The sequence below is a fragment of the Trachypithecus francoisi genome, unplaced genomic scaffold (assembly GCF_009764315.1).
Source record: "Trachypithecus francoisi isolate TF-2019V2 unplaced genomic scaffold, Tfra_2.0 Lachesis_group5, whole genome shotgun sequence".
NCBI lineage: Eukaryota > Metazoa > Chordata > Mammalia > Primates > Cercopithecidae > Trachypithecus > Trachypithecus francoisi.
Window position 1 is genome coordinate 99,839,300 of NW_022681470.1, and position 26,092 is coordinate 99,865,391.

General features: G+C 42.4%; 1 protein-coding gene across 1 annotated transcript; it reads right to left on the reverse strand.

Moving 5' to 3' along the window:
• Positions 1-18,563: 18,563 nt before the first annotated feature.
• Positions 18,564-25,118, reverse strand: GJA8 (gap junction protein alpha 8). The gene is made up of 2 exons (XM_033197909.1): positions 25,050-25,118; positions 18,564-19,906 (listed from the first exon to the last, which is right to left on the reverse strand). Exon 2 carries the CDS (start codon positions 19,893-19,895, stop codon positions 18,576-18,578), a length of 1,320 nt encoding a protein of 439 aa, XP_033053800.1. The 5' UTR covers positions 19,896-19,906; positions 25,050-25,118; the 3' UTR covers positions 18,564-18,575.
• Between the last annotated feature and the right edge of the window lie 974 nt (positions 25,119-26,092).

Sequence of the window (26,092 nt, forward strand, 5' to 3'; positions counted from 1 at the left end):
AAGCCTTTTCTGCATCTATTGAGATAATTATGTGGTTCTTGTCTTTGGTTCTGTTTATATGCTGGATTACGTTTATTGATTTGCGAATGTTGAACCAGCCTTGCATCCCAGGGATGAAGCCCACTTGATCATGGTGGATAAGCTTTTTGATGTGCTGCTGAATCCGGTTTGCCAGTATTTTATTGAGGATTTTTGCATCGATGTTCATCAGGGATATTGGTCTAAAATTCTCTTTTTTTGTTGTGTCTCTGCCAGGCTTTGGTATCAGGATGATGTTGGCCTCATAAAAAGAGTTAGGGAGGATTCCCTCTTTTTCTATTGATTGAAATAGTTTCAGAAGGAATGGTACCAGCTCCTCCTTGTACCTCTGGTAGAATTCAGCTGTGAATCCATCTGGTCCTGGACTTTTTTTGGTGGGTAGGCTATTAATTGTTGCCTCAATTTCAGAGCCTGCTATTGGTCTATTCAGGGATTCAACTTCTTCCTGGTTTAGTCTTGGGAGAGTGTAAGTGTCCAGGAAATTATCCATTTCTTCTAGATTTTCTAGTTGATTTGCGTAGAGGCATTTATAGTATTCTCTGATGGTTGTTTGTATTTCTGTGGGGTCGGTGGTGATATCCCCTTTATCATTTTTTATTGCATCTATTTGATTCTTCTCTCTTTTCTTCTTTATTAGTCTAGCTAGCGGTCTGTCAATTTTGTTGATCTTTTCAAAAAACCAACTCCTGGATTCATTGATTTTTTGGAGGGTTTTTTGTGTCTCTATCTCCTTCAGTTCTGCTCTGATCTTAGTTATTTCTTGCCTTCTGCTAGCTTTTGAATGTGTTTGCTCTTGCCTCTCTAGTTCTTTTAATTGTGATGTTAGAGTGTCAATTTTAGATCTCTCCTGCTTTCTCTTGTGGGCATTTAGTGCTATAAATTTCCCTCTACACACTGCTTTAAATGTGTCCCAGAGATTCTGGTATGTTGTATCTTTGTTCTCATTGGTTTCAAAGAACATCTTTATTTCTGCTTTCATTTCGTTATGTACCCAGTAGTCATTCAGGAGCAGGTTGTTCAGTTTCCATGTAGTTGAGCGGTTTTGATTGAGTTTCTTAGTCCTGAGTTCTAGTTTGATTGCACTGTGGTCTGAGAGACAGTTTGTTATAATTTCAGTTCTTGTACATTTGCTGAGGAGTGCTTTACTTCCAATTATGTGGTCAATTTTGGAATAAGTGCGATGTGGTGCTGAGAAGAATGTATATTCTGTTGATTTGGGGTGGAGAGTTCTATAGATGTCTATTAGGTCCGCTTGGTGCAGAGATGAGTTCAATTCCTGGATATCCTTGTTAACTTTCTGTCTCGTTGATCTGTCTAATGTTGACAGTGGAGTGTTGAAGTCTCCCATTATTATTGTATGGGAGTCTAAGTCTCTTTGTAGGTCTCTAAGGACTTGCTTTATGAATCTGGGTGCTCCTGTATTGGGTGCATATATATTTAGGATAGTTAGCTCTTCCTGTTGAATTGATCCCTTTACCATTATGTAATGGCCTTCTTTGTCTCTTTTGATCTTTGATGGTTTAAAGTCTGTTTTATCAGAGACTAGGATTGCAACCCCTGCTTTTTTTTGTTCTCCATTTGCTTGGTAGATCTTCCTCCATCCCTTTATTTTGAGCCTATGTATGTCTCTGCATGTGAGATGGGTCTCCTGAATACAGCAGACTGATGGGTCTTGACTCTTGATCCAGTTTGCCAGTCTGTGTCTTTTAATTGGAGCATTTAGTCCATTGACATTTAAGGTTAATATTGTTATGTGTGAACTTGATCCTGTCATTATGATATTAACTGGTTATTTTGCTCGTTAGTTGATGCAGTTTCTTCCTAGCCTCGATGGTCTTTACATTTTGGCATGTTTTTGCAATGGCTGGTACCGGTTGTTCCTTTCCATGTTTAGGGCTTCCTTCAGGGTCTCTTGTAAGGCAGGCCTGGTGGTGACAAAATCTCTAAGCATTTGCTTATCTGTAAAGGATTTTATTTCTCCTTCACTGATGAAGCTTAGTTTGGCTGGATATGAAATTCTCGGTTGAAAATTCTTTTCTTTAAGAACGTTGAATATTGGCCCCCACTCTCTTCTGGCTTGTAGAGTTTCTGCCGAGAGGTCTGCTGTTATTCTGATGGGCTTCCCTTTGTGGGTAACCCGACCTTTCTCTCTGGCTGCCCTTAAGATTTTTTCCTTCATTTCAACTTTGGTGAATCTGGCAATTATGTGTCTTGGAGTTGCTCTTCTGGAGGAGTATCTTTGTGGCGTTCTCTGTATTTCCTGAATTTGAATGTTGGCCTGCCCTACTAGGTTGGGGAAGTTCTCCTGGATGATATCCTGAAGAGTGTTTTCCAACTTGGTTCCATTTTCCCCCTCACTTTCAGGCACCCCAATCAGACGTAGATTTGGTCTTTTTACATAATCCCATACTTCTTGCAGGCTTTGTTCATTTCTTTTTCTTCTTTTTTCTTTTGGTTTCTCTTCTCGCTTCATTTCATTCATTTGATCCTCAATCGCTGATACTCTTTCCTCCAGTTGATCGAGTCGGTTACCGAAGCTTGTGCATTTGTCACGTATTTCTCGTGTCATGGTTTTCATCTCTGTCATTTCGTTTATGATCTTCTCTGCATTAATTAGTCTAGCTGTCAATTCTTCCACTTTTTTTTCAAGATTTTTAGTTTCTTTGCGCTGGGTACGTAATTCCTCCTTTAGCTCTGAGAGGTTTGATGGACTGAAGCCTTCTTCTCTCATCTCGTCAAAGTCATTCTCTGACCAGCTTTGATCCGTTGCTGGCGATGGGCTGCGCTCCTTTGCAGGGGGAGATGCGCTCTTATTTTTTGAATTTCCAGCTTTTCTGCCCTGCTTCTTCCCCATCTTTGTGGTTTTATCTGTCTCTGGACTTTGATGATGGTGACGTACTGATGGGGTTTTGGTATAGGTGTCCTTCCTGTTTGATAGTTTTCCGTCTGACAGTCAGAAGGACTGTCTGTTGGTCTGTTAGAGATTGCTTGAGGTCCACTCCAGACCCTGTTTGCCTGGGTATCAGCAGCAGAGGTTGCTGAAGATAGAATATTGCTGAACAGCGAGTGTACCTGTCTGATTCTTTCTTTGGAAGTTTCCTCTCAGGGGTGACGCCACCCTGTGAGGTGTGGGGTATCAGACTGCCCCTAGTGGGGGATGTCTCCCAGCTAGGCTACTCAGGGGTCAGGGACCCACCTGAGCAGGCAGTCTGTCCGTTCTCAGATCTCAACCTCCGCGTTAGGAGATCCACGGCTCTCCCCAAAGCTGTCAGACAGAGTCGTTCGGGTCTGCAGCGGCCCCGCTCTTTCCCCTAATGGACTGCAGCTGTGCGCTGTCCGCAGCGGTAGAGTCTACAGAGACAGGCAGGCTTCCTTGAGCTGCTGTGAGCTCCACCCAGTTCGAGCTTCCCAGCGGCTTTGTTTACCTACTTAAGCCTCAGCAATGGCGGGCGCCCCTCCCCCAGCCTCGCTGCTGCCTTGCGGATAGATCGCCGCAGACGGCTGTGTTAGCAGTGAGGGAGGCTCCGTGGGCGTGGGACCCTCCCGGCCAGGTGTGGGATATATTCTCCTGGTGTGCCTGTTTCCTTAAAGCGCAGTATTGGGGTGGGAGTTACCCGATTTTCCAGGTGGTGTGTGTCTCAGTTCCCCTGGCTAGGAAAAGGGATTCCTTCCCCCTTGCGCTTCCAGGTGAGGCGATGCCTCGCCCTGCTTCAGCTCACGCTGGTCAGGCTGCAGCAGCTGACCCACACCGATTGTCCGGCACTCCCTAGAGAGATGACCCCAGTACCTCAGTTGAAAATGCAGAAATCACCGGTCTTCTGTGTCGCTCGCGCTGGGAGTTGGAGACTGGAGCTGTTCCTATTCGGCCATCTTGCTCCCAGTTGTGTGGTTTTATGCAAGTCACTAAACTCTCTGTACTTCAGTTTCCTCATCTAAAAAATAGAGATAGTAATAGTATCTTTTCTTATAAGGCTATTATGAAGATTAAGTAATATATATAAATCCCTCCAGAAATAAGCACTTTATAGTAAGTATGCAATAATTTTTACCCATTATTATTATTATGAGTATACTTTCAGTTTTCCTTCATTGTTAATTAGTTTCAATGTATATTTATTTATTAATATTTATACATGTATATTTAAAAGTTTTGGTTGTCAGTAAGTTCATATTCTTATTGTATGAACTGTTCCAAACTTCTGGTCCCCTGCCAGCTGTGCTCAGGCAGAGCAGAAAGCTCTCCCTACTGTCCCACCAATTCTTGCTCCAGGACTAACCTCTTCTTGGGATGACTACCAGCAGGGACATTCGCTTATTTTAAAGAAGTCCCCACCTTTACCACTGGATTGAGATATTTGCCACCATGACGTTAAGACAGTTGCAAAGGAGTACAACACTGGCATATTTCCAAAGTCTGGGATATTCATTCTTTTTTTTTTTTTTTTTTGTTGAAACGTGATGCATACCCACACCAATGCACATATGTACCTTTGAATTTTCCCAAAATTGGATCACAAGGAGTCCATAGCACTCCTTGTGATCCAACATTGAGAAAACGGATCCTGTTTGTGTACCCCCAAAATGCATATGTTGAAGCCCTAGTTCCCGATGTGATAGAATTTGGAGGAGGGGTCTTTGGGAGGTGATTAGGTTTAGACGAGGTCATGAGAGTGAAGCCCCATGATGGGATTTGTGCCCTTCCAAGGAGATGAAGGAACCAGCACGCTCTCTTTCTAACAGTTGAGTATCTGGTGAGAAGGCAGCTGTCTGTGAACCAGAAGGAGGGCCCTCACTAAGAAGTGACCAGGCTGGCACCCTAATCTTGGACTTCTGGCATCCGGAACTGTGAGAAATAAATGTTTGTTAAATATATACACCTACTATGCACCCACAAAACTTAAGAATAAAAAAATTTAAAAAGTTTGTTATTGAAGCCACCCAATGTATGGTATCTTGTTATAGTAGCTTGAACTAAGACAATGAGCATGCTATGTTGTTATATAGTTTTCATTATACTTCATTTTAGAAATATATTATGGGACTGGGCACAGTGGCGCATGCCTGTAGTCCCAGTACTTTGGGAGGTCAAGGTGGGCGGATCACTTGAGGTCAGGAGTTTGAGACCATCCTGGCCAACATTGTGAAACCCCGTCTCTACTAAAAGTACAAAAATTAGCTGGGCATGGTGCAACATGCCTGTAATCCCACCTACTTGGGAAGCTGAGGCAGGAGAATCGCTTGAACCTGGGAGGTGGAGGTTGCAGTGAGCCGAGATTGCACCACTGCACTCCAACCTGGGTGACAGAGCAAGACTTTGTCTCCAAAAAAACAACAACAACAACAACAACAACAAAGAAATATATTATAGGCCAGGCATGGTGGCTAAAACTTGTAATCCCAGCACTTTGGGAGGCCAAAGTGAGAGGATCACTTGAGCCCAGGAGTTTGAGACCAACCTGGGTAACATTGGGAAATCCTGTCTCTATAAAAAATATATATATATATATATTAGCCAGATATGGTGGCACACACCTGTAATCCCAGCTACTCTGGAGGCTGAAGTGGGAGGATTGCTTGAGCCTAGGAGGTTGAAGCTATAGTAATCTGTGATTGCACCACTGCATTCCAGCCTGGGAGACAGAGTGAGACCCTGTCTCAAAAAATGTATATTATGAATATTTTCTCATGCCAAAGACTTTATAACATTTTTATTGACTCAATAACATTCCATCATATGATTATGTCATGAGTAACTTAACCAATCTACCTTTTGGATTTTTTTTTTTTTTTTTGGTGTTGTTTACTATAATAAAATAATATGATGGTGAAGAATTTGGCCTGCAAGGAACACTTATTCAAGCCTCCAATTTTCCCTGGGTAAGGGAAGGTCACTGTGTCTATGTTCCAGCAAATTCTGAGGACACACATCAAGCTCCTGCAAGCTGGGCTGCTGTGGCAGCCGGAGGTGAACCTGTGAACTTCTGCAGACAAATAGGCCGCTAATGACTAGTGAGAAAGAGGTCAGGCCTCCCTCCCAGCAAGTGCTTCCCAGAAAAGTCTCAGGGGTTTTCCTTGAGCCCCTCACCTGGAGGGGAGTGAGGGAAGGGGATCAGAAACACCACAGTTCTTTCTTCTAGTCTGACAGCTCTCTTCAAAGACTGCTCCTATTGGTTAACCTTTATCTTTCTCTTGGTGGATTATGAGCTAAGAGTTGCAAGACCATTTGGGGGCTACTTTTTTTTAAAGGAATTCTAGATTGTGCTTTGTACCACTTTTTAGAAAGTGTAGACGTTGGGCATTTATTGTCCTTGGTTATGTAACCTTACTGAAACTCTAAGACATAGGAAATATTTTGTTTAACATTTCATTACATATCCATTAAATCAGCCTTGTAAATTACATTCAAGTCCTCTATATTTTTGTCTTCTATCAATTCGTCAAGGACTGAAGTCTTTTATTGCTACTATTTTTCTGTCCATATCTCCATTTTTTCTGAAAGCTTCATGCAGTCCAGTGCCTTATTTTTCAGTGCAAAATGATTCATAGTATGTCTTTGTTGCATATTATATTTTATATTAATAAAGATCAATATTTTGGTTTGATTTAATGATTCTGCTCTCGTATTTTGTGTGTTTGGTCTTTAGTTTTGCTTTTTTTTCTGTTTTTTTCTTCTTTTTTGCTATATGGACTGTGTAGTCCTTGTTTCTTGTTTTGTTTCCTAGTAATCTGGAAGGCATGCCATTTGTTTTAAAATAACACACACAACTTTATATTTTTCTTATTACTAACACAGAGAATAAAATAGTATCTTTGTAAGTTGAGAATACCAGGACACTTCTACTTTCTCACATTTCTCCTTCTTTGTTACTCCCTTCACCCCACACGATACCCAAGTTTATGTTGGTGTAATCTGGGATTTTAAACCTTACTTTAAAATTTTTTTTGTTAAGGATTATTTATGATATTTCTATTCTGTTTTGTAACTATACTTAAAATAGTTACATTTAATTCATTTCATGCTTAAATGTCTTCGGTATTCATCATCAGCTGCTTTCATACTTTGCCTTCTTGATTTCTTTCTTTTTTTTTCTGAGACAGCATCTCCCTTTGTTGTTCAGGCTGGAGTGCAATGGCATGATTACAGCTCACTGTAGTTCCTGCGCTCAAGTGATCCTCCCACCTCAGCTTCTCAAGTAGCTGGGACTATAGGCGTGTGCCACTATGCCTGGCTAATTTTTAAATTTTTGTAGAGACAAGATCTCACAATGTGCCCAGGCTAGTCTCAAACTCCTGGACTCAAACGGTCTTCCCACTTCTGCCTCCCAAAATGTTGGGATTACAGGTATGAGCCACTATGCCCAGCCTTGAATTCTTTTAAAAAATATTTCTCTTGGGTGGGCACAGTGGCTAATGCCTGTAATCCCAGCACTTTGGGAGGCTGAAGTGGGTGGATCACCTGAGGTCGGGAGTTCAAGACCAACCTGGCCAACATGGTGAAACCCTGTGTCTACTAATCATCCAAAAATTAGCCAGGTGTGGTGGCGCACACATCTAATCCCAGCTATTCGTGAGGCTGAGGCACAAGAATCGCTTGAACCCGGGAGGTGGTGGTAGAATGAGCTGAGATCACGCCATTGCACTCCAGCCTGGGTGACAAGAGTGAAACTCCATCTCAAAAATAAATAAATAAATAAATAATCTTTTGGTTTATAAAATAAATTTTTCTTTAAAGAAGGATTTGCAGGTATTTTGAGCTCTTGCATAATTGAGAGTGCCTTTCAATTGGCTTCACACATGAATGAAATTTGGCTTGTTGTGGAGTTTTCAGCTTAAGTTTTTCATCCTCAATATTCTGTGGATAATCTCTTCTTTTCTGAAATTTAATGTGTTATGGAGAAGTATGGTGCCAGCCTGATGTTGTTTTTCCTTTGTACGTAATTTGATAAACACTCTGTTCATCCACAGTTGGCACTGGAAGGACTAGCACCACATTGAGAGGGTTGGCTGAAACTGAGAGCCATGAGTTTTTGGTTCCTTATGCTCACTCCAGCTTCCCTTTTCCTTTTGAGCTATTACTGATCTCCATGACCAACAGCGGCCTCTGAGGGAGAGGAGGAATCTCTCTCCTTTACCCTCCAGATCACATAAACCCTTTTCTTAAATCGCTATCAAAGCTGAGTCTAAGGTACGTCATTTAATAATAAGACAAGGCTGGGCGCAGTGGCTCCTGCCAGTAACCCCAGCACTTTGGGAGGCCACGGTGGGTGGATCACGAGGTCAGGAGTTCAAGATCAGCCTGGCCAACATGGTGAAACCCAGTCTCTACTAAAAATACAAAAATTATCAGGCATGGTGGCATGTGCCTGTAGTCGCAGCTACTCTGATGGCTGAGGCAGAAGAATTGCTTGAACTCAGGAGGTGGAGGTTGCAGTGAGCCGAGATTGTGCCACTAGACTCCAGCATGGGTGACAGAACAAGACTGTCTCAATAATAATAATAATAATAAGGCTATGCTAAATTACAGTAATCGTATCACATAGAATGATAATTATGAAGGTGATGACAGCTAATATTTGTGGAGTGCTTACTACGTGCCAGGTACTGTTTTAAGATCTTGACTTGTATTAACTCATTAACTCCCCAACTTAGTTCCTAGCTTGCCTCCATATGGCAGATGCCATTTTCCCTTCTTTTTTGGAAGCACTATTGAGCAGATTATGACTTTGGATTGCAGCCTCAAAAGAATGAAGCTCAGAGAAAGGAATTCCCTCTTGTTCCTGTTTAAGGCCCACCTTCCAAATTCTCTTTTCTCGCCTTATAATCTTTCTCTTTTCAATAGTTGACATTCGAAATATCTATTATCTTCAAGGAACCCTCACCTCTTATTGAGAGAGGTATGACCCTACTCTGTGTTCACAAGCAGACAAGAATGTGAAAACAGCTGTTCAACAGTGGTACAAAAACCATTGCAGGGGTTGTTTCATTACATTTCTAAATTATAGAATTATGTCTTTATACTTGCAAATCAAAATTTATCTAGATTTTTTTTCCTGGTGCATGATGAGTCCCTTCCAATTGGCAATTTCAGGTCTTTTATCAGCTCAAGAAAATTTCTTTCTATTGTATCTTTAGAGCTTATGATTCACTTGTCCTGACTTTTCTTCAGGAGCATTGATAGTCATGTGTTGGATTTTTATTGTCTTTCCTCCATATCTATTATTTCTTCTTTGATAATTTTCATCTCTTTGTCCTTTCTTTTGGCATTTGGGCCAATTTCTGATATTGATTCTTTACAAAATTGATTTGGTTTTATGTATTGCTAATTCTGCTCTTTATTCTTAAATTCTGCTGTGGCATTGTTTGCTACTCTGCCAGCTCCTTTTACAATTCAGTCTAGTACCTTATTGTCTTGTGTTTCATGTATTGTTTTATAGAGTCCATGTTTTCTTTAACCTTTTTTTTGAGAGTACAAAACAGATTTTAAATAAATATCTTTTTAAGTAAAGATTTTTTGAAATTATGCCATTCTTTTACTTTCGGTGTTTATTGTTTTCTTCTCATGTCTCTGAAACCTTCCACAGACTCCAGGTTATTCTCTGTCTAGTTGTTGTCATTTTCCCTATTACTTATCTATAAAACTGAGACTCTCATCCATTCCAGAATAGGTATAGGACGTGACTAGACACAGTAAAATTAGGTCAACAGAATTAATAAAAATGTAAAGAAGAATCCTCTTTGACTATTGGATAAGTAAATTTCTAAAAAATTTTTAAAGGAAGACAAGCAAGCTGTAATTCAAGAAAAATATAGAGTTGTCCTAGAACTTAGTGCCATAGGCTGATACAATTATGGAAAAAAAATGGAGAAAGTTGACCTTCTAATCTGAGAGATCTTAGAGAGATGAACAATTATTGTAATATCGTAACGACATTCCCTGTCATAGTGTCTGCCTCATGGATATTACTGAGTTTTTTAATGTTAAGTTATATTGCATTGGCTCAGGTCTCTTGTGTTTATCTAATTTCATCATTTTCTGTTGGTTACACTGCTCTAACTCAGTTTTGGAGGTACCTCATTGTTTCTTCCATCTACAGATCTAGCTAGTTTAAAGATGAAAACTGCAGCAGATGAGAAAGAAAAATACAACTGGAAAACTTGGATGAATTAGAAATGCTAAACAGTTTTCAGGAAAGCTGAGTGTCAGAGAAAAACAGATGCTGGAGGAAAAGAAAGAAAAGAGGACACAGAAACTGTCCTGGTCAAAGGGGTCATGACCACACATTATCCTCGGATGAGGGCTTCCTTTATGGTGACAATTGAACAGAAGCATTTAGAGCAGATTACAATGCATATTATACGTACAATGAAATCATTGAAACAGAAAAAAGAGCCAAAATTGATGTCTTTGCCTTAAATCTTGCTTCTTTCTAGTTTATTCTCTCCACAGTGGTTGGGGCAGTCTGAGAGAAAATGACCAACAGAATACGGTGGAATCGATGGTACACGACTTCCAAGTTTAGGTCATAAAAGACATTGAAGTTTCTGCTTTGGTCTCTTGAATCAATTTCTCTGGGGGAAACCAGCTACTGGGTCATAAGTACACTCAAGCAGCCCCATGGAGGGGTCCAAGTGGAGAGAAACTAACTTGCCAGCATTAACTTGGTAGTCATGCAGCTGTGTGAATGAATGGATCCTACCATCCCAGTCAAACCTCTGATAACTGAAGGTCCCACCTATGCTTGACTGCAATCTTCCGAGAAACCCCACCCAAGCTGCTCTAGGATTCTTGACCTACAGAAACTGTGAGGAATAAGATATGCTTGTTGTTTTAACCTACTAAGTTTTGGAGTGATTTGGTACACAGCAATATACAACAAATACACAAGTCATCATAGGTAATATTTTTATTAAATATTTGCATAGTACAAACCTGGGTCTCCATCTTTGTAGGCTTTGATTTTTGTTTTTTATCACTCACTGACTGTTCAGCCACATATTTCAGGTTTTGTTACAATCACACCTAACCTCAATGTACCAATTTCTGTAAATAGATAATGCTAGATACTATAACAGATAAATCTTGACATCTGAGTGGATTAATACAATAAAGGTTAATTTTTTATCTCATGTAAGGTCTAAAAGTCCAATTAATGGGAATTGGCAGAGTGGGAAGCCCTCTGATCCACAACTGTTCAAAAACTGACTGACACCTTCATAACATGGCTTCCAAGGTTGCTCTGGGTGACAGCATCTTTAACATACGGATACTATCTTTAATATGTGGCTTCTGAGGTTGCTCTAGGTGACAACATCCAGTAATTCATATGAAAAATACCTTTTTCTTCCTTTATTTATGACAAAGAAAGTTTGCTTTCTTTCAAGCCTGGAACTCCTGGGACTTTCAGGGAACCTCTTCCTCAGATATATGCCTGTGTAGTGTCAGCTTGCTCTATTGCTGGGGAGTGCTTGGCTGATTATCTGCTTCCTGTCCTGGGAGATGTCTCAGTAATCATTCATGAATCCAGCAAACATACAATGTTCCAGGCACTGTGCTAAGTACTGAATATTCAGTGATATAGGATAAAATCTCTGTCCTAAAGTTGCTTGCAGTCAGATGGGAGAAAAGCAAGTAAATACAACAATTTGGTAAGTGCTATGACAGAAGGGCACAAAAGTACTGAGGGACCACAGAGGTGGGGGCAACTGACTTTTCTTGGGAAGTTTGTAAAATTTCATAAAGAGAAAGACAACTGAGCTGACACTCATAGAATGAGAAGCAGCTGACCATAGGAAAAAGGCAGGACAGAGCACAGAGTCCTGAAACAACATGACGTTCATCATGATCTGCCAGGACTGTCCATACTGGGGAGTGGCCAATGGTTCTGTAAGGCTGGGGCACAGGTATGTGTAGACGAATGTGGGAGGTGAGGCTAGAAAGGTGGTGTACTAGTTGGGTTGTGCTGGCAAGCAACAGAGATGATTTTGGCTGTGTTAAATTAGAAAAATAGAAAGGAACTCTGAGGTAGCTTAGCAAATTGAAGAAAGGCTGAAGAACCATGATCTGAAAAACATGGAGCCAAACATCTCCTGGAAATCTAGGTAAGCAGAAACTGTGAATTTTTCTTCCGGAGCTTCTGCCAAGATAAATTAATTCCAACCGATTTTCAGTTTCTTTATTACTCTTATTCAAGATTCACTTTCCAGGGAGAGAGTGTCTGACTGGCCCATTTGGGTCACAAAACCTGACCCTTTACCAGGGGATGTTGGGTTAACATGACTAAGTGTTCACTAAGACTACATCTAATTGAGGAAGGATGTTTCCCATAGGTGAAATGGAGATTATAAAAGAAGGGAGAATAGATTCTGGTCAGTTAAAAACAGACATAGTCTCTAGGTGGGTTGGAGTCAGTAACAAAGGGCTTTGTAAGTAATGTTTAAAAAAATCTAGAATTTATTGGGTAAGCAATGAAGAGCTATTGAAGGAATTTGAGCAGAGAAGTGACATGATAAATCCCAGACAGAAGCTTTTGGCTAATTTTATTTTGTTATCAGTTTATTTTTACCTGTAATGAACAAATTTAACTCTTTCCGTAGTTCTCATTGACATGGAAGAGAACAAATATCATTCTATTGTACCTTTCCATAGTCCAAACAAATATATCTTTTATTTTTTCCTGAGATTTGTGTAGTGAAAGAGAGGGGGAAAAAATGGACCTAATCTCAATTGATCAAGAAAGTTTTCATGCTCTTTCTGAATCGGATTCTCTTCTATCCCACCCAGTGGTGTGTTGGAGCTGGTTTGTACTGGCTGACAAGAGTCATTTGCTAAATGTTCAGGAATTCTGTGAGTCATTTGTTAAGAACAGTCATTATTAACAGTTAAGTTATATAAATTTAAACAAAAAAGATATGAAACACAAACGTAATAAATATTCAAAGCTGATCACTTCCTAATTATTTTACTATCATCTATGTTCTTGAGGTTATTTATACCTACTGAATGGTATACATCCATCGTATGGTGGAAAACTTTATTATGTTATGCTACTGCACGTCTTCCCAGCTCTGTGTTCAGTGACATTATGTTGGTAGCTTGAAATTGGTGGCAGTGGGAACATTTATACCAAGGAAATTGGCAAACACTACAAAGTTGGCCTTCTTTACCCTGGAGAGAGCTGGTGGTGGAACACTTACTAACATACCACCCTCACCCACTTTACCCCACTCCCCTTGTTTTCTAGGCCCTCAACTCCAAAGGAAAAATAACTAGAAACTGAGGCAGTCTCTTCACAGTCTAGTTCAGCTGACACGGAAAAAGAAAAACCAAGATGGTGAAAATCAAGTTAATTTTGTTTTATAACAGTCTAACACACGACTATTAGCTCTGACACAAGAATGTGGAAGGTTGGAGAATACAGGACCACCATCCCAATAATGCCTCTCTCTTTTGCCAGAGATTTCCCCAGGAAGTTTGTTATGAATGTGCTTCACAACAAACTGAGTCTTTACCACTTTGTTTCATAGATGAAAAAATTGCAGAAAAAGGCCATGGGGCCATCTACTTTTCTCTTCGGGCAACCTTATGAATTCTTTTAGGATCTTCTTTGTCTGCTCTGTAGAACTTCCAGAAAGCAGTGGCACTGGAGGCTATGGGATGTCCCACTGCAACTTGGTGGCTACTGTCAGAGCTGAATACCACTTTTTCCTGGCTCTGGGAGCTGCAATGTCCAGGGCAGTGGAGAGTGAACTGTCTTTCATAAAAGTTTTTCTTTCCTCTTACTCAACCGCTGAACCGAGAATTTTGTTTCCTTTTTCTCCTCCCTTCCCCAAGTACATATTTAGTTATAATACAATAATTGCAAAAGGGGAAAGTCTCCCTGCCTATTTTGCTATCACTTCTAGGCACACACTTAACTAGTTTTACAGATTGTATTTACACGCAGAAGAGTTTTTCTTCCAATCAGGCAAACCTTTCTCATCTAAACTTTGCTAAGTTGGGTTGTGCAATCATTTGCACATGATATGCATAGAGGGTGAATCATGGTCAGGGAAATGAGAGAAGAGGAGGTTGAGGGAATGGAATGGGACATGCAGTTGGGGTGGTGTTCTCATTCTTAATTAGAGCATGCCTATGGACCCTTCTCAGGAACTGGAGAGGAGCAGTGGTTTGTATCAGTCTTCTCCGAGGCCTTCCACATGGCCTGGACTGAAGAAGAGCTCTTGCATGCAGCTTTTTCCGTGTCCATGGAGCCCCTTCTGCCATGACTCAGAGATTGTCTCAGGGCTTGACGCTTCTCTGTATGTGAGCTCTAGTAAGCCGAGTACCTTTAGCACTTCTTTTGGCAACCAATTCTTGAGTGATTAAAGACATTCTTTTTTTTTTTGTACCGTAATTCTTAGGAATTGAAGACTGCCTGCTGCCCCTCCAAATGTATTTCCCTTATTTTAGTTATTGGCTCACTTTTTATCAGTATCTTAGTTAACAGTCTACACAGTATTAGAAAGTGATGACTGTCACTGCTTCAGTATACATTTTACAATATGGACTAACAAATTTGATGATGGCTTCTTTCTTTTCCATTTATTTCCAAATAAGTGAGTTTTTAAAAGACCTATAACATCTTGCGAAGGAGGGGCAGAACTTATCATCCTCAATTAACATAGAGAAAATTGTCTCATAGAGCAGGTAAGTGGCATCTTGGCATACGCAGAGTCAGGAGGGGCGGTCAACACCCCTGACTTGAATGGCAGTGTTCTTTGTAGGTCCCCAGGTCACACAGACCTTCAGGAATATCTGTCCAATGCTGTACTGGATGCTTCCCCTGTGTGGCAGGGGACAAAGACATGGTGAAAAGCAGACAGGCTTTTTTTTTTTTTTTTTTACAACGCCCAAAACACTAGGCCAGGGTTTACACAGCCAGGCTCAAAACTTTCTCACTGAACTTTGAGTATCTCTATCCTTGGTCACAGATCTCCCCTGATAGTGGTGTTAGAACTGCTATCAAGTGCTTAGCCCTTTTCCTCGGAAGGAGCTGTACTACTGATGTCCCGCTGTCTAATGCATCTTTTTATTGGTAGGTCCATGTGCCCAAGGGTTTTTATCTAACAAGGGACTGACTAGGAGTAGAAATGAAATCTGGACATAATGAAGCCCATGGGGATTATAATCCTGAGTAGTCATAATTACATGCCTCAAAACAGATGCTGAGGGGTGCAGCTGCCTAGAGTAAGGACTACCACAGACATGCAGCTGCTTCTGAATGGAAACTGGCTGCATTTGTGTGGCAGCTTAAGATGGGACCTCTTTCTCAGAGGATGAAAGTAATTGGCAATCTGTCTCCAATCATTTCTTAAGGTCAATGAGCCTCAGGTTCTTACCAAACATATGGGGTTAAGATTCTGTTTTGAATCTCTTCTGAGAAAACTGATCTCTAGAGTGTCTATTTCATGTTGAGAAACTCACCAGCTGACTACAAGGCAGGTTGGGAGGACAGATGGAAACCATCCACCTGCCCTTCTTCCCAGTCTCACTGCTGTTGGAGGAATCTCTCAGGGAATGGCACCACTCAGCAGGCTTCAGGCCTGGCAGCCAACTCAATCTTTACGACACCCCTGGACGTAGGTAGGTGGCAAATGCCAGCTCTAGTTTGTAGACAGAAAACTGAAGTACACAGAGCTCAAGGCACAATAATGACGCAGCTACTAATTGGCAGAAATAGAAAAACAAAATGCAGTCCCTTGATGCCTGTGTCTGTTTCTTCCTAAATAGGCTCCTTCTTCTATTGGGAAGACTAAGAGGGAAAATGTGGGGACAGTGTGGGCATGTGCATTGAAGCAGGAAGCTGCTTCATCTGAGGAAAGACACTCACTCACACACCTATGTCTCACCTGAGATAAGGAGACCAGCAGCCCACATTTCTACAACCGGTACCAAACAGCAGTTTTACTTAGAACAGGAAATCGTTTTTCTTTTTCTTTTCTTTTTTGTATTAGGCTCTAGTTGAGATAGACACTTTATTCTGGTAATGATCAAGCTATTCATAAGGCTCTTCCTAAAATGCGTCTTCAGTAACAAAACTATAGGAGCAATAGTGCAGCCATTAGGGTCAAGGATGCACTCTCTGGTTCTCAGGCCTCGGATTTTCTTCATTGTCTCACCATATGGGAGAAGGTCTGTGTGGAATAAGGGTGCCTGCTAGGGGTAAGATCAAGCAGTAGCCAGAAAGTCACGTGTCTCCAAGATAAACATACCTCTTCTATTCAACATCCTTCCACTGAAGGTTTGTTACTTTGGGTTACCTAGGTCTTTCTCTTTTAAATGCAATTTTCCCAGGAGTAGTTATCAAACAAACAAACCTTAGAATTAATTTAATTTTTAGACTATTTTGCTTTAGAATGGGTCACCAAGGAATGGACATTTTGTCAAGAGGGAGGAATAGTTTTGGAAAAGGCCTGCTTTGGAAAGGTATATCTTGAATGAATATCTTAAAAGGAAGGTGATAACCAGAGGGCAGGCAGCAAAGGAGATTGAAATACTTTGAGATGGTGCTGATTGGGGTTGGGAAGATACAACAAAGGCAGTTTTTCTAAGTGCCTCTTTAGGGCCCGTTGCTGGTCTCCTGTCTAGGTCCCTGCCATGTCAACTTGGTTTCTATACCTCCAACCCGATCTTTGGCACTGCAGTCCATGAAGCATCGTGTTGGTTTAGGTGAACCATCTTAGTTTTCTCTCCCTGCCCTGGAAATCGATTGGCTGAGAGTAAAATTTCTCCTGTTATGAAATATGTACGTGTACATGAGGATTCCCCCTGAATAGACTCTGTGTTTGAGGAGGGTGAGTTGTGGGAGTATGAGGACTGGAGCCCTTCAAGATTCTTCTTGTTCCCTTTAGCCTCTGTGTCCTTTCCAGGGATGAAGCTTCGCCTGAGACTCCACTTTGGTATCCTGGCTGTGTGAGCACCCACTTCGTGAGAGGCTCCCTCTGGCACCACTCTGATGGCCCTTTTGATCTCATGCCTGAACAAGGCCTGAGAGCTGCCTCTTCCCAGGACACACCTGTGAGCAGGTGTCCTCTAGCTCGAAACTGGGCTTGCTTCTAGTCCCTAATGAAAGGAGGTATAGATTTTAGGCTGAGCACTGATGATGTAAGAAGGAAGTAAAGAAAGGATCTTCTCTGCTTTCAGGGAAAAAAAAAAAAAAACTACGATCAGGCCTCAAAGCCTTTTGATTTCAAAGAGAGAGTTTTGGTAACTTGCTCTCTTTCTCTGATGGTACCCAGGGCAGAATTCCCACCAATACAAAGCATATCATTGCTTCAGAACCCAGGGGCTACAATAACCCAGAAGAATGGTCAATGAGAACTCTAGGTATCTCCTGGACTGATGATTTAAACAAAACACTCCAAAGTAGTGAAAAAAGGTTTGGGAGCCACTGAAACAAGTTGAGACCATAAATAATAAGACCAATTCCATACGAAAGCTGGGCTAATTAGCATAAGCTGATAATGCAAATTGGTGCCTCACAGGTTAAATGTGGCTTGCACATATTTAATTTGGCCTACATGTTGTATTTAAAATTTAGTTGCCAACATTAACAGTTTTGAAAATTTCAATTAAAATTTAGATTTCATGGGCCAGGCATGGTGGTGTACACCTGTAATCCCAGCATTATGGGAGACTGAGGTGGGTGGATCACTTGAACCCAGGAGTTTGAGACCAGCCTAGGCAACATGGTGAAACCCCATCTCTACAAAAAATACAAAACTTAGCCAGGTGTGGTGGTGTGCCCCTATAGTCCCAGCTACTTGTGAGACTAAGGTGAGAGGATCACTTGAGCCTGGGAGGTTGAGGCTGCAGTGAGCTGAGATTGTGCCACTGTACCCCAGCCTGGGCAACAGAGAGTCTGTCTAAAAAAAAAAAAAAAAAAGTTGGATTTCTGGCTTCCCTTGAAAAATCAGAAAGACCAGGTAACACTTCATGGTACTCACTGTCTGGAAGTGAGCAGCAGCTCCCCCTGCTCTCCAACTTCCACAGCCCCATTCTCTCCCTTGCATTAGAACAGGCCTGCCTTGCAACTTAAGTCACCTGTCTGTATTCTGTAGGCTTTTGAGTGTGGATCCCTGAAATATGGTCACATGGTATTTGCTTCAGAAACGTTGGGATGATAGATTCTGGCTTAGTGAGCTTGAGACAAGACTGGTAAAAGGCTATGAGGCAACCCCAATTCTGATTTAAGGGTTTCTATGGAGAAATGGGGATGCAAGAAGAGTACCCCATAGCTGTTGGGGTTGTAGGAAGGGGTCAGTCCTATGAGACTGGGGAACTTTAGTGAGTCAGTGGGTTTATCTTGGTAGCCCTTATGTTGGATGTGGAAAAGGCTGTTTCCTAGTTGCTTGGCATGCACCGCCCCGCTGCAGTGCCTGTCCAATCAGGGGCTGGGGCAAGGGCAGGAGACAGAAGATTCAGATCATGTTGGCACCTTTTCTTTTCAACTTGCCCTATGTAAGCTTGGGTGCTTTTTTTTTCCTTTGGCATCACTTCATACGGTTAGATCGTCTGACCTGGCTCGGCTGCTGGCTTTGCTCAGCCTGCTTAGGGGTCTGGCATCATCTGTTGTCACCTCTGGACAGAGTGAAGGCGTCTTCTCAGCTGGCAGCCCTTGCTCTGACACCTTCTCTGACTGCAGCTCTTCTTTTTCACCCTCGTTCCCCACTCCGGGGGTCTCTACTTCCTCCCCCTCTGGCACAGCCACCTCCTCCTCCTCCTCTGTGGTCAGCCTCTCTTCTTCCTGCTTCTTCTCTTCCACCTCGGGTTCAGCTGCCTCCTCTGCAGGCGGGCCCTCACCCTCCACTTCCTGCGCCCCCACCTGAGCGTAGGAAGGCAGTGTCTCTTGGTAGCCCCGGGACAAGTCCTCCAGGGGTCCTGTGCTGATCTTCTCCTCGAACTGATTGAAAGGCTTGGCAGACAGTGGGCTGGTCTCCACCATCCCAACCTCGGTCAAGGGGAAATAGTGGGAAACTATTTTCTCTTCTTCTAGGAGCTGATAGCCCTTGGCTTTCTGGATGGAGGAGACAGCAATGGAGTGGAGGGATTTCTCAGGAATCTCCCCTAGGGGCTGCTCTACAGGCCTCTTGAAAGCAGACCGGATCCCCTTCAGGCCCAGGTGGCCCAACTCCATCACATTGAGGAAGAGGGACACAGAGGCCACAGACAACATGAACAGGATGAAGATGGTCTTCTCTGTGGGCCGGGACACAAAGCAGTCCACCACATTGGGGCAGGGCCACCGGCTGCAGCGGTACAGAGGCAGGATCCGGAACCCGTACAGGAAGTAGTGGCCCACGATGAAGCCCACTTCAAAGAGGGTCTTGAAGATGATGTGGCAAATGTAGGTCCTCAGCAGGGTCCCCTCCAGCCGGAACTTCTTGGTGCCTTTGCTGCCGCTGCTCTTCTTGACGCTGCCCTGGTCCGGGCTGGGGGGCCCCGTCTCACCGCCGTTAGCTCCCGCCCGCTGGCCCAGCTCCTCGGCCTCGCGGCTTTTGCGCTTCTCCTCCATGCGGACGTAGTGCACGGCATGCCCCACGTACATCAGGGACGGGGTGGAGACGAAGATGATCTGCAGCACCCAGAGGCGGATGTGGGAGATGGGAAAGGCCTCGTCGTAGCAGACGTTCTCGCAGCCAGGCTGCTGGGTGTTGCACACGAAGTCGGACTGCTCATCCCCCCATACGAACTCCGCGGCCGTGCCAAGGATGAGGATCCGGAAGATGAAAAGCACGGTGAGCCAGACTCTGCCGATGACGGTGGAGTGCTCATTCACCTCCTCCAAGATGTTCCCCAGGAAACTCCAGTCGCCCATTTCTCACCCACCTGAAGAAATGAGGGAGAAGGCAAGAGCTGAGCGGCCGCGGTGCAACACTGAGTCAGTATCTGTTTTTGCTAACGCAGGGTACCTCTCTTTTTCAAGTTGCGGGAACAGTCAATGTGCAAACAGCGTCTATCCAGTGCTTCCTCTGTGCAGACTAGGACTAGGGAACAAAGGAGGCCCCAAAGAATCTGCTTCCATTCGCTTCCTCATCTGCGAATTGGGTTTAATAATAATAATACCTATTCTCATTCACTTCACAAATGATCTGAAAGCATCAGTGAGGCAATATCTTTATAATTCCTTAAACTCCACCAAAAATAAGGATTCATTGTTGACCATAAATAGAAATCCTTGGTTACATGGATTTAAATCAAGACCACACACTGATCTAAGTTTCGTGAGACATAATACTGAAGAATTACCTTATACTATGGGTGTCTGGGCTCCCAACAAAATTCTTGTATGTATGAAATTGTCCGTTGCCATCTTGTGTTTGACTGTGTCAGAATATATAATGATCATATCTTTGAAGGGAAGTGGAAGGGGATTCACATTTATTGAATATCAACTTTGGGAAAGAACTTTGACATTATATTATTTCATTTAACTTGATTCGGCTAGACTGTAATTTCCTTGAGGGCAGGAGTCAATCTTATTTACTATCTTACAAGCCTATCTTATTTACTGCTGTGTACTCAATGCCTGACATACAGCCCAGCACACAGTGAGAACTTGATAAGTATTTGTTAACTAACTTGATTCCAACAAAAAAGAAAACTGAAGGCCAGGCACAGTGGCTCATGCCTGTAATCCTAGAACTTTGGGAAGCCGAGGCAGGAGAATCACTTGAGCCCAGAAGATCGAGACTAGCCTGGGCAACACAGTGAAACCCCATCTCTACAAAAAACTTCAAAAATTAGCTGGGCTTGGTGGTGCATTCCTGTGTTCCCAGCTACTTGGAAGGCTGAGCCAGGAGGATTGCTTGAGCCTGGGAGGTCAAGGTTGCAGTGAACCCTGATTTGTGCCACTATACTCCATCCTGGGCAACAGAGAAAGACCCTGTCTCAAAGAAAAAAAAAAGAAAGGAAAAGAAAAAATAAATCTGAGGCTCAGAGAGGCTAAATATATTGTCCAAGATTAGACAGCTAAATAGCAGCAGTTCTGTTCGCTTGATCACAAAGGCTGAGTTCTTCCCACTATGCCATTGAGATAAACTGCCTGCAATCAGAGCTACACAATTCTCTGACTTCTGTGCTCTTAATTTATGTTTCTTCTTCCCTAGTTTGAAATCTGGAAACTCTTATTAATAGCTTTACACATTGAGGGCAGTATATTTTTATTATTACTCTTTTAAATCCGAAGAACAGAGAGAATGCTTTGGGAAGGAATCATGTTACAGGATGAGGAAGGTCTTCTAGGACACTTTTAGTGTCCTACGGAATGAAAATGTTTCAGAGTCTGTAGTATATGGCTGTTTTAATAGAGTTAAAAATTTGGTCGATAGAAAAAATATCATTAAACATGATAGTATATAATGCCTCTAGCACAGCAATGGCTAATGGAAATGGCATTGAGCTGACAAGGAGCTGCTTGCAACTGGGTCATTCATCCAGTGCAAACCTGTAACCTATAAAGAATCATGAGCAAAACTTCCACCTCAATGGAGAACAGTTGTTCCTCCAGCTTGAACATCTCTAGAGTTGTAAAGTTTACTCATCACTGCCATCAGACCAGGGCAAGAGCCCATGTTAGAGGATCCTGCTCTGGGCTTCTTCTGGCCATGCCCCACGCTATAGGACCAGGAACCCATGGGGCTAAAGGGATATGCCTACTGTTTTTTAATCACAGTGATATTTGTTAAACATGAAAGCCTATTTCCAACCTGTGATTTGGAGTCTGGCCAGACAGAACCTGGTGGCAGAATACTAATTGCAGGCATCTGCAAAGTCCAGCTTGTGCTGACAGGGCAGGCACAATAGCTGTTTGCTGCTTCTTGTGGGAGAGCAGAAAGTGCTTCTCCTCTTGAGGCCTCATAAACTCCCAATCAGGCAGGGCATCCTACAGCAGCTTCTCTTCTCCTGAAAAGGTAACAGCAGCTATGGCATCCCCAGTCATGGGTCTGGCATTGGGAAGAGTTCCTTGCAGGAATGGGTAATGGAGAGGGGGAGGGAACCAGCAGCTGGGAATCAGAACCAGCAACTCAGTCCCAGCCACATGTATCTATTTTTAACTCTTAAGACTATAGTTAAGTCTAGTACTTGCCCTGGTAAGAGCAGTAGTGGTTCCCATTGCCTTTTGGAAAATAGGTGGGAAACATCACAATCAGGTAAGCAGCCCAAGCATAAAGCTCACTGGTGGCAGAGCCAGGAAAAAGTTCATTTCTTATCAAATAATTCATTCTAAACTTTATGTTAAAACAGCAATTTCAATAACTTTACTTCTATAAGATTTGGTTAATATCTTGCTATCCTATTAATATCTTACTTAATCTTAACTATCTTGCTAATACTTATCCTCATTGATACATCAGTTCATTTTTGACAGCCTTACTTGTATTGTACCATACAAGTAGGTGTATTTCACTCACATACCCACATGAATGTGTGTAATGAGCACATGCTCTCAGCCCTGTATGTTAACCAATCTTGTTTCCCTCCCTTTAGTATCAAAAGGTTCTGGAGGGCAGGAACCATTTTGGCCTCATCTTTTGTGAACCATCACAACACAGAACAAAGCTCTTCACAGAGTGGGAGTTCCACAGACAGCAGTGCATGGTTCTGATGGTAATCCTTCTGAAATCTGAAATTCTCAATCCCTAAATTCCTGTAATATGAGTACTAGAGACCAAGGAACTTCCGTCCTCTTGCTACAGCTAACAGCAGAAAAATTAAGAACTTGCAAAAAATGGTAAATAACAAAAAGGATAGTAAATTGATCGCCAACCAGCTGCTCTGAGACACAAAACTGCTTATTTTGTATGAGATCAAAGATATAAACTGGAAGGCCAACAATTCTTGACACAAGAGTCATGATACATGTTCATGACACAAGAAGTCGCTCCTGACCACCTCATTAGTAATTTCGAAACCAAAGCCAAACAAGCCGGTGTCTTTCTATACTCTAAGCTGCCATGCTAAGATTGTATTTTTAAAAAATGTCTAGTTATAAAATTTCATGTGATAACTGAAGGAGAGAAACTGTAATTTAGGACACAATCTTTCCAACCCCATGATGTTGAAACAGGCCTACTGTGCTGTTAAGGAGACACACTTTAGAGGTGTGAAGGGGAATGTCTTGGTTTCCTGACCTCTAACAGTGAAAATCTAAAGGAAGTCAGAGCAGAGAAGCAAAGCATTCTATGGGAGCAGAGAGAAATCTGAACTGAAGGAAGAATATTTCTCTTCTCTTTTTCAGAGATAATTCTCTGTTTTATTTTGCTTGTGAAAATTTAGTGAACAGACCTATTACAGATGGAAAAGCAATGGATGGAGTTCAAGCTTCCAACACCAGGGTGTCCATATATGGCCAGAAACATCCCACCAGAAAATAATGGCTAGAGGTAATGATTAAAATAACACCTTATGTTTGGGTATCCTTGATCTAAGTAATATATTTTCATGTATCTTATTTCAGTCCTCATAACAAGCTGTGAACTAGGCCAGTGGTTCTCAGATTTCACAGACTAGTATAATCACAACAAACTAGTGTGACCAACATAAGGGTGCCAACTCCTTATTTTGCCAATCAAGGACATAAAAATAAGAGTTATTGGCTGGGCGTGGTGATCATGCCTGTAATCCTAGCACTATGGGAGGCTGAGGCGGGAGGATCACTTAAGGTCAGGAGTTCAAGATCAGCCTGGCCAACATGGCAAAACCTTGTCTCTACTACAAACACAAAAATTAGCTGGGCACAGTGGTGGGCACCTGTAATCCCAGCTACTTGGGAGGCTGAGGCAGGAGAATTGCTTGAACCCGGGAGGTGGAGGCTGCAGTGAGCCGAGATCATACCACTGCACTCCAGCCTGGGCAACACAGCGAGACTCTGTCTCAAAAAAAAAAAAAAAAGAGTTATTAAATCACTAACTACAACTACAGTCTGTTTTCATGATCATTTCATAAAAGGGGATTTTAACACTACAAAACCAGAGAGGACACAATTTCAGAATAAAAGACAAACCTTTAAATTGAACACACTTAACTTGGTGAAACATTTACTACATCGTTAACTTCGTCATTGTCACATTTTGGTCACAGGCTGTGTGTCATCTTGGGCTAGAACTGACAGACCCTCAGGTGGATGTTTGAGAACCAGTGAATTTGGCATTATCAATCCCCAGACAGAAAGACAGGCTGGGAGGTTAAATGAGTCTCCAAGATGGGGCTTAGCCAGTGAGGGCAGAGCTAGGATGTGAGCCCTGGTCTTCCAGATCTGATCCCATTATAGCATAGCCCTCCTCTGGTTTTGAAGAGGCAGAATAACACATATACATCCATTAATAAGTTCTCCAGAGCATTCAATGGCCACTTACCACTCCAGTTAGTAACCGAGTGGAAATGTGCCTCTCTTCTTGTTTCTAGAACAGCCACTAGCCAGCAGTTCTCATAGACAGACAACAGAACCTACTCCTAGGAAGAATTTTATGGTCCTTAGCCAGATCCATTCCTGTGCTCCATTAAATGCTCCAGCATGGAAAATGCTGAGCACGAAGCCTTCGCTACCCCCACAGCATTCAATAATTATGACTATTATTCCTATTGTAGAATTGAGTGAAAAAGGCACAGAACTTTTTCACAAATATCAAATACTTGGTTTAGGTCCCTGTGGATTCCTGTAGACGTGTTGATTCATTCTGAAAAATGAAAAGAGCTTAAGAAGTCAAATTGTAGTTTGAGTTTGGACACCTGTTTCCCTATCCTCCTGATTATTCCAGCATTCCTCTCCCTTCCAAACCTCTGCCAGTTCTTAGGTCAACTTGAAGAGGGTTTTCAGAGTTGGAGTGTAAGCCCAGCCATCCCAGCCCAAGACTGAATCTTATTGGCAACCTTTTTCCTTTTGGCGAAGCCTATATATGGCCCTTAGATTAGGCTGAGAAAGAACAATTGGGGGAAGGTTACAAACTAATATCACTTAAGGAAAACTTGCCAATATGAGGAGTGTCCCACGGAGAAATATGTGCTGTCTTTCTCTCTTGGCGCTCAGCAGCAAAATGGCAACTTTCGTCTCTTTCCTTTGCTGCCTAAAAGCCCACCTCCCACTTCTCTACCCCGCCCCTACTGTGCTGCACGACTGAGCAGATATGACTGGATTGGCCCTGATGGGTAGGTTTTACTGTCCAGCAATATTTTAAGCTCCCAGCCAGACAGCTTTTATGAAGGGAGGGATGTTTGGGAAACAATGGGAGTGAGAGAATGGGAGAGCTGTGTTGGGCACTGAGGGGAGGAGGATGGGAAAGCTGATGTGTGAAAGCTTAGATGGGGCTTCTGTGCCTCCCAAAGTTTCTTTTAGCACCAGACTGGGCCTGTACATCAGTAAACCTTTGGCGTCTCTCCAGAGCACTTGAGCCTGAGGGCATTTTCCCAAGGCCTGATCATCAGCTTGGAGAATCTTTTTTTATTTTTATTTATTTTTTTATTTTTTATTATACTTTAAGTTCTAGGGTACATGTGCATAACGTGCAGGTTTGTTACATATGTATACTTATGCCATGTTGGTGTGCTGCACCCATCAACTCGTCAGCACCCATCAATTCATCATTTATATCATGTATAACTCCCCAATGCAATCCCTCCCTCCTCCCCCCTCCCCATGATAGGCCCCAGTGTGTGATGTTCCCCTTCCCCAGTCCAAGTGATCTCATTGTTCAGTTCCCACCTATGAGTGAGAACATGTGGTGTTTGGTTTTCTCTTCCTGTGATAGTTTGCTAAGAATGATGGTTTCCAGCTGCATCCATGTCCCTACAAAGGACGCAAACTCATCCTTTTTGATGGCTGCATAGTATTCCATGGTGTATATATGCCACATTTTCTTAATCCAGTCTGTCACAGATGGACATTTGGGTTGATTCCAAGTCTTTGCTACTGTGAATAGTGCCGCAATAAACATACGTGTGCATGTGTCTTTGTAGTAGAATAATTTATAATCCTTTGGGTATATACCCATTAGTGGGATGGCTGGGTCATATGGT

Excerpts from the sequence above, each read along its gene's own strand:
- GJA8 (XM_033197909.1), bottom strand. The coding sequence starts at position 19,895 with ATGGGCGACTGGAGTTTCCTGGGGAACATCTTGGAGGAGGTGAATGAG.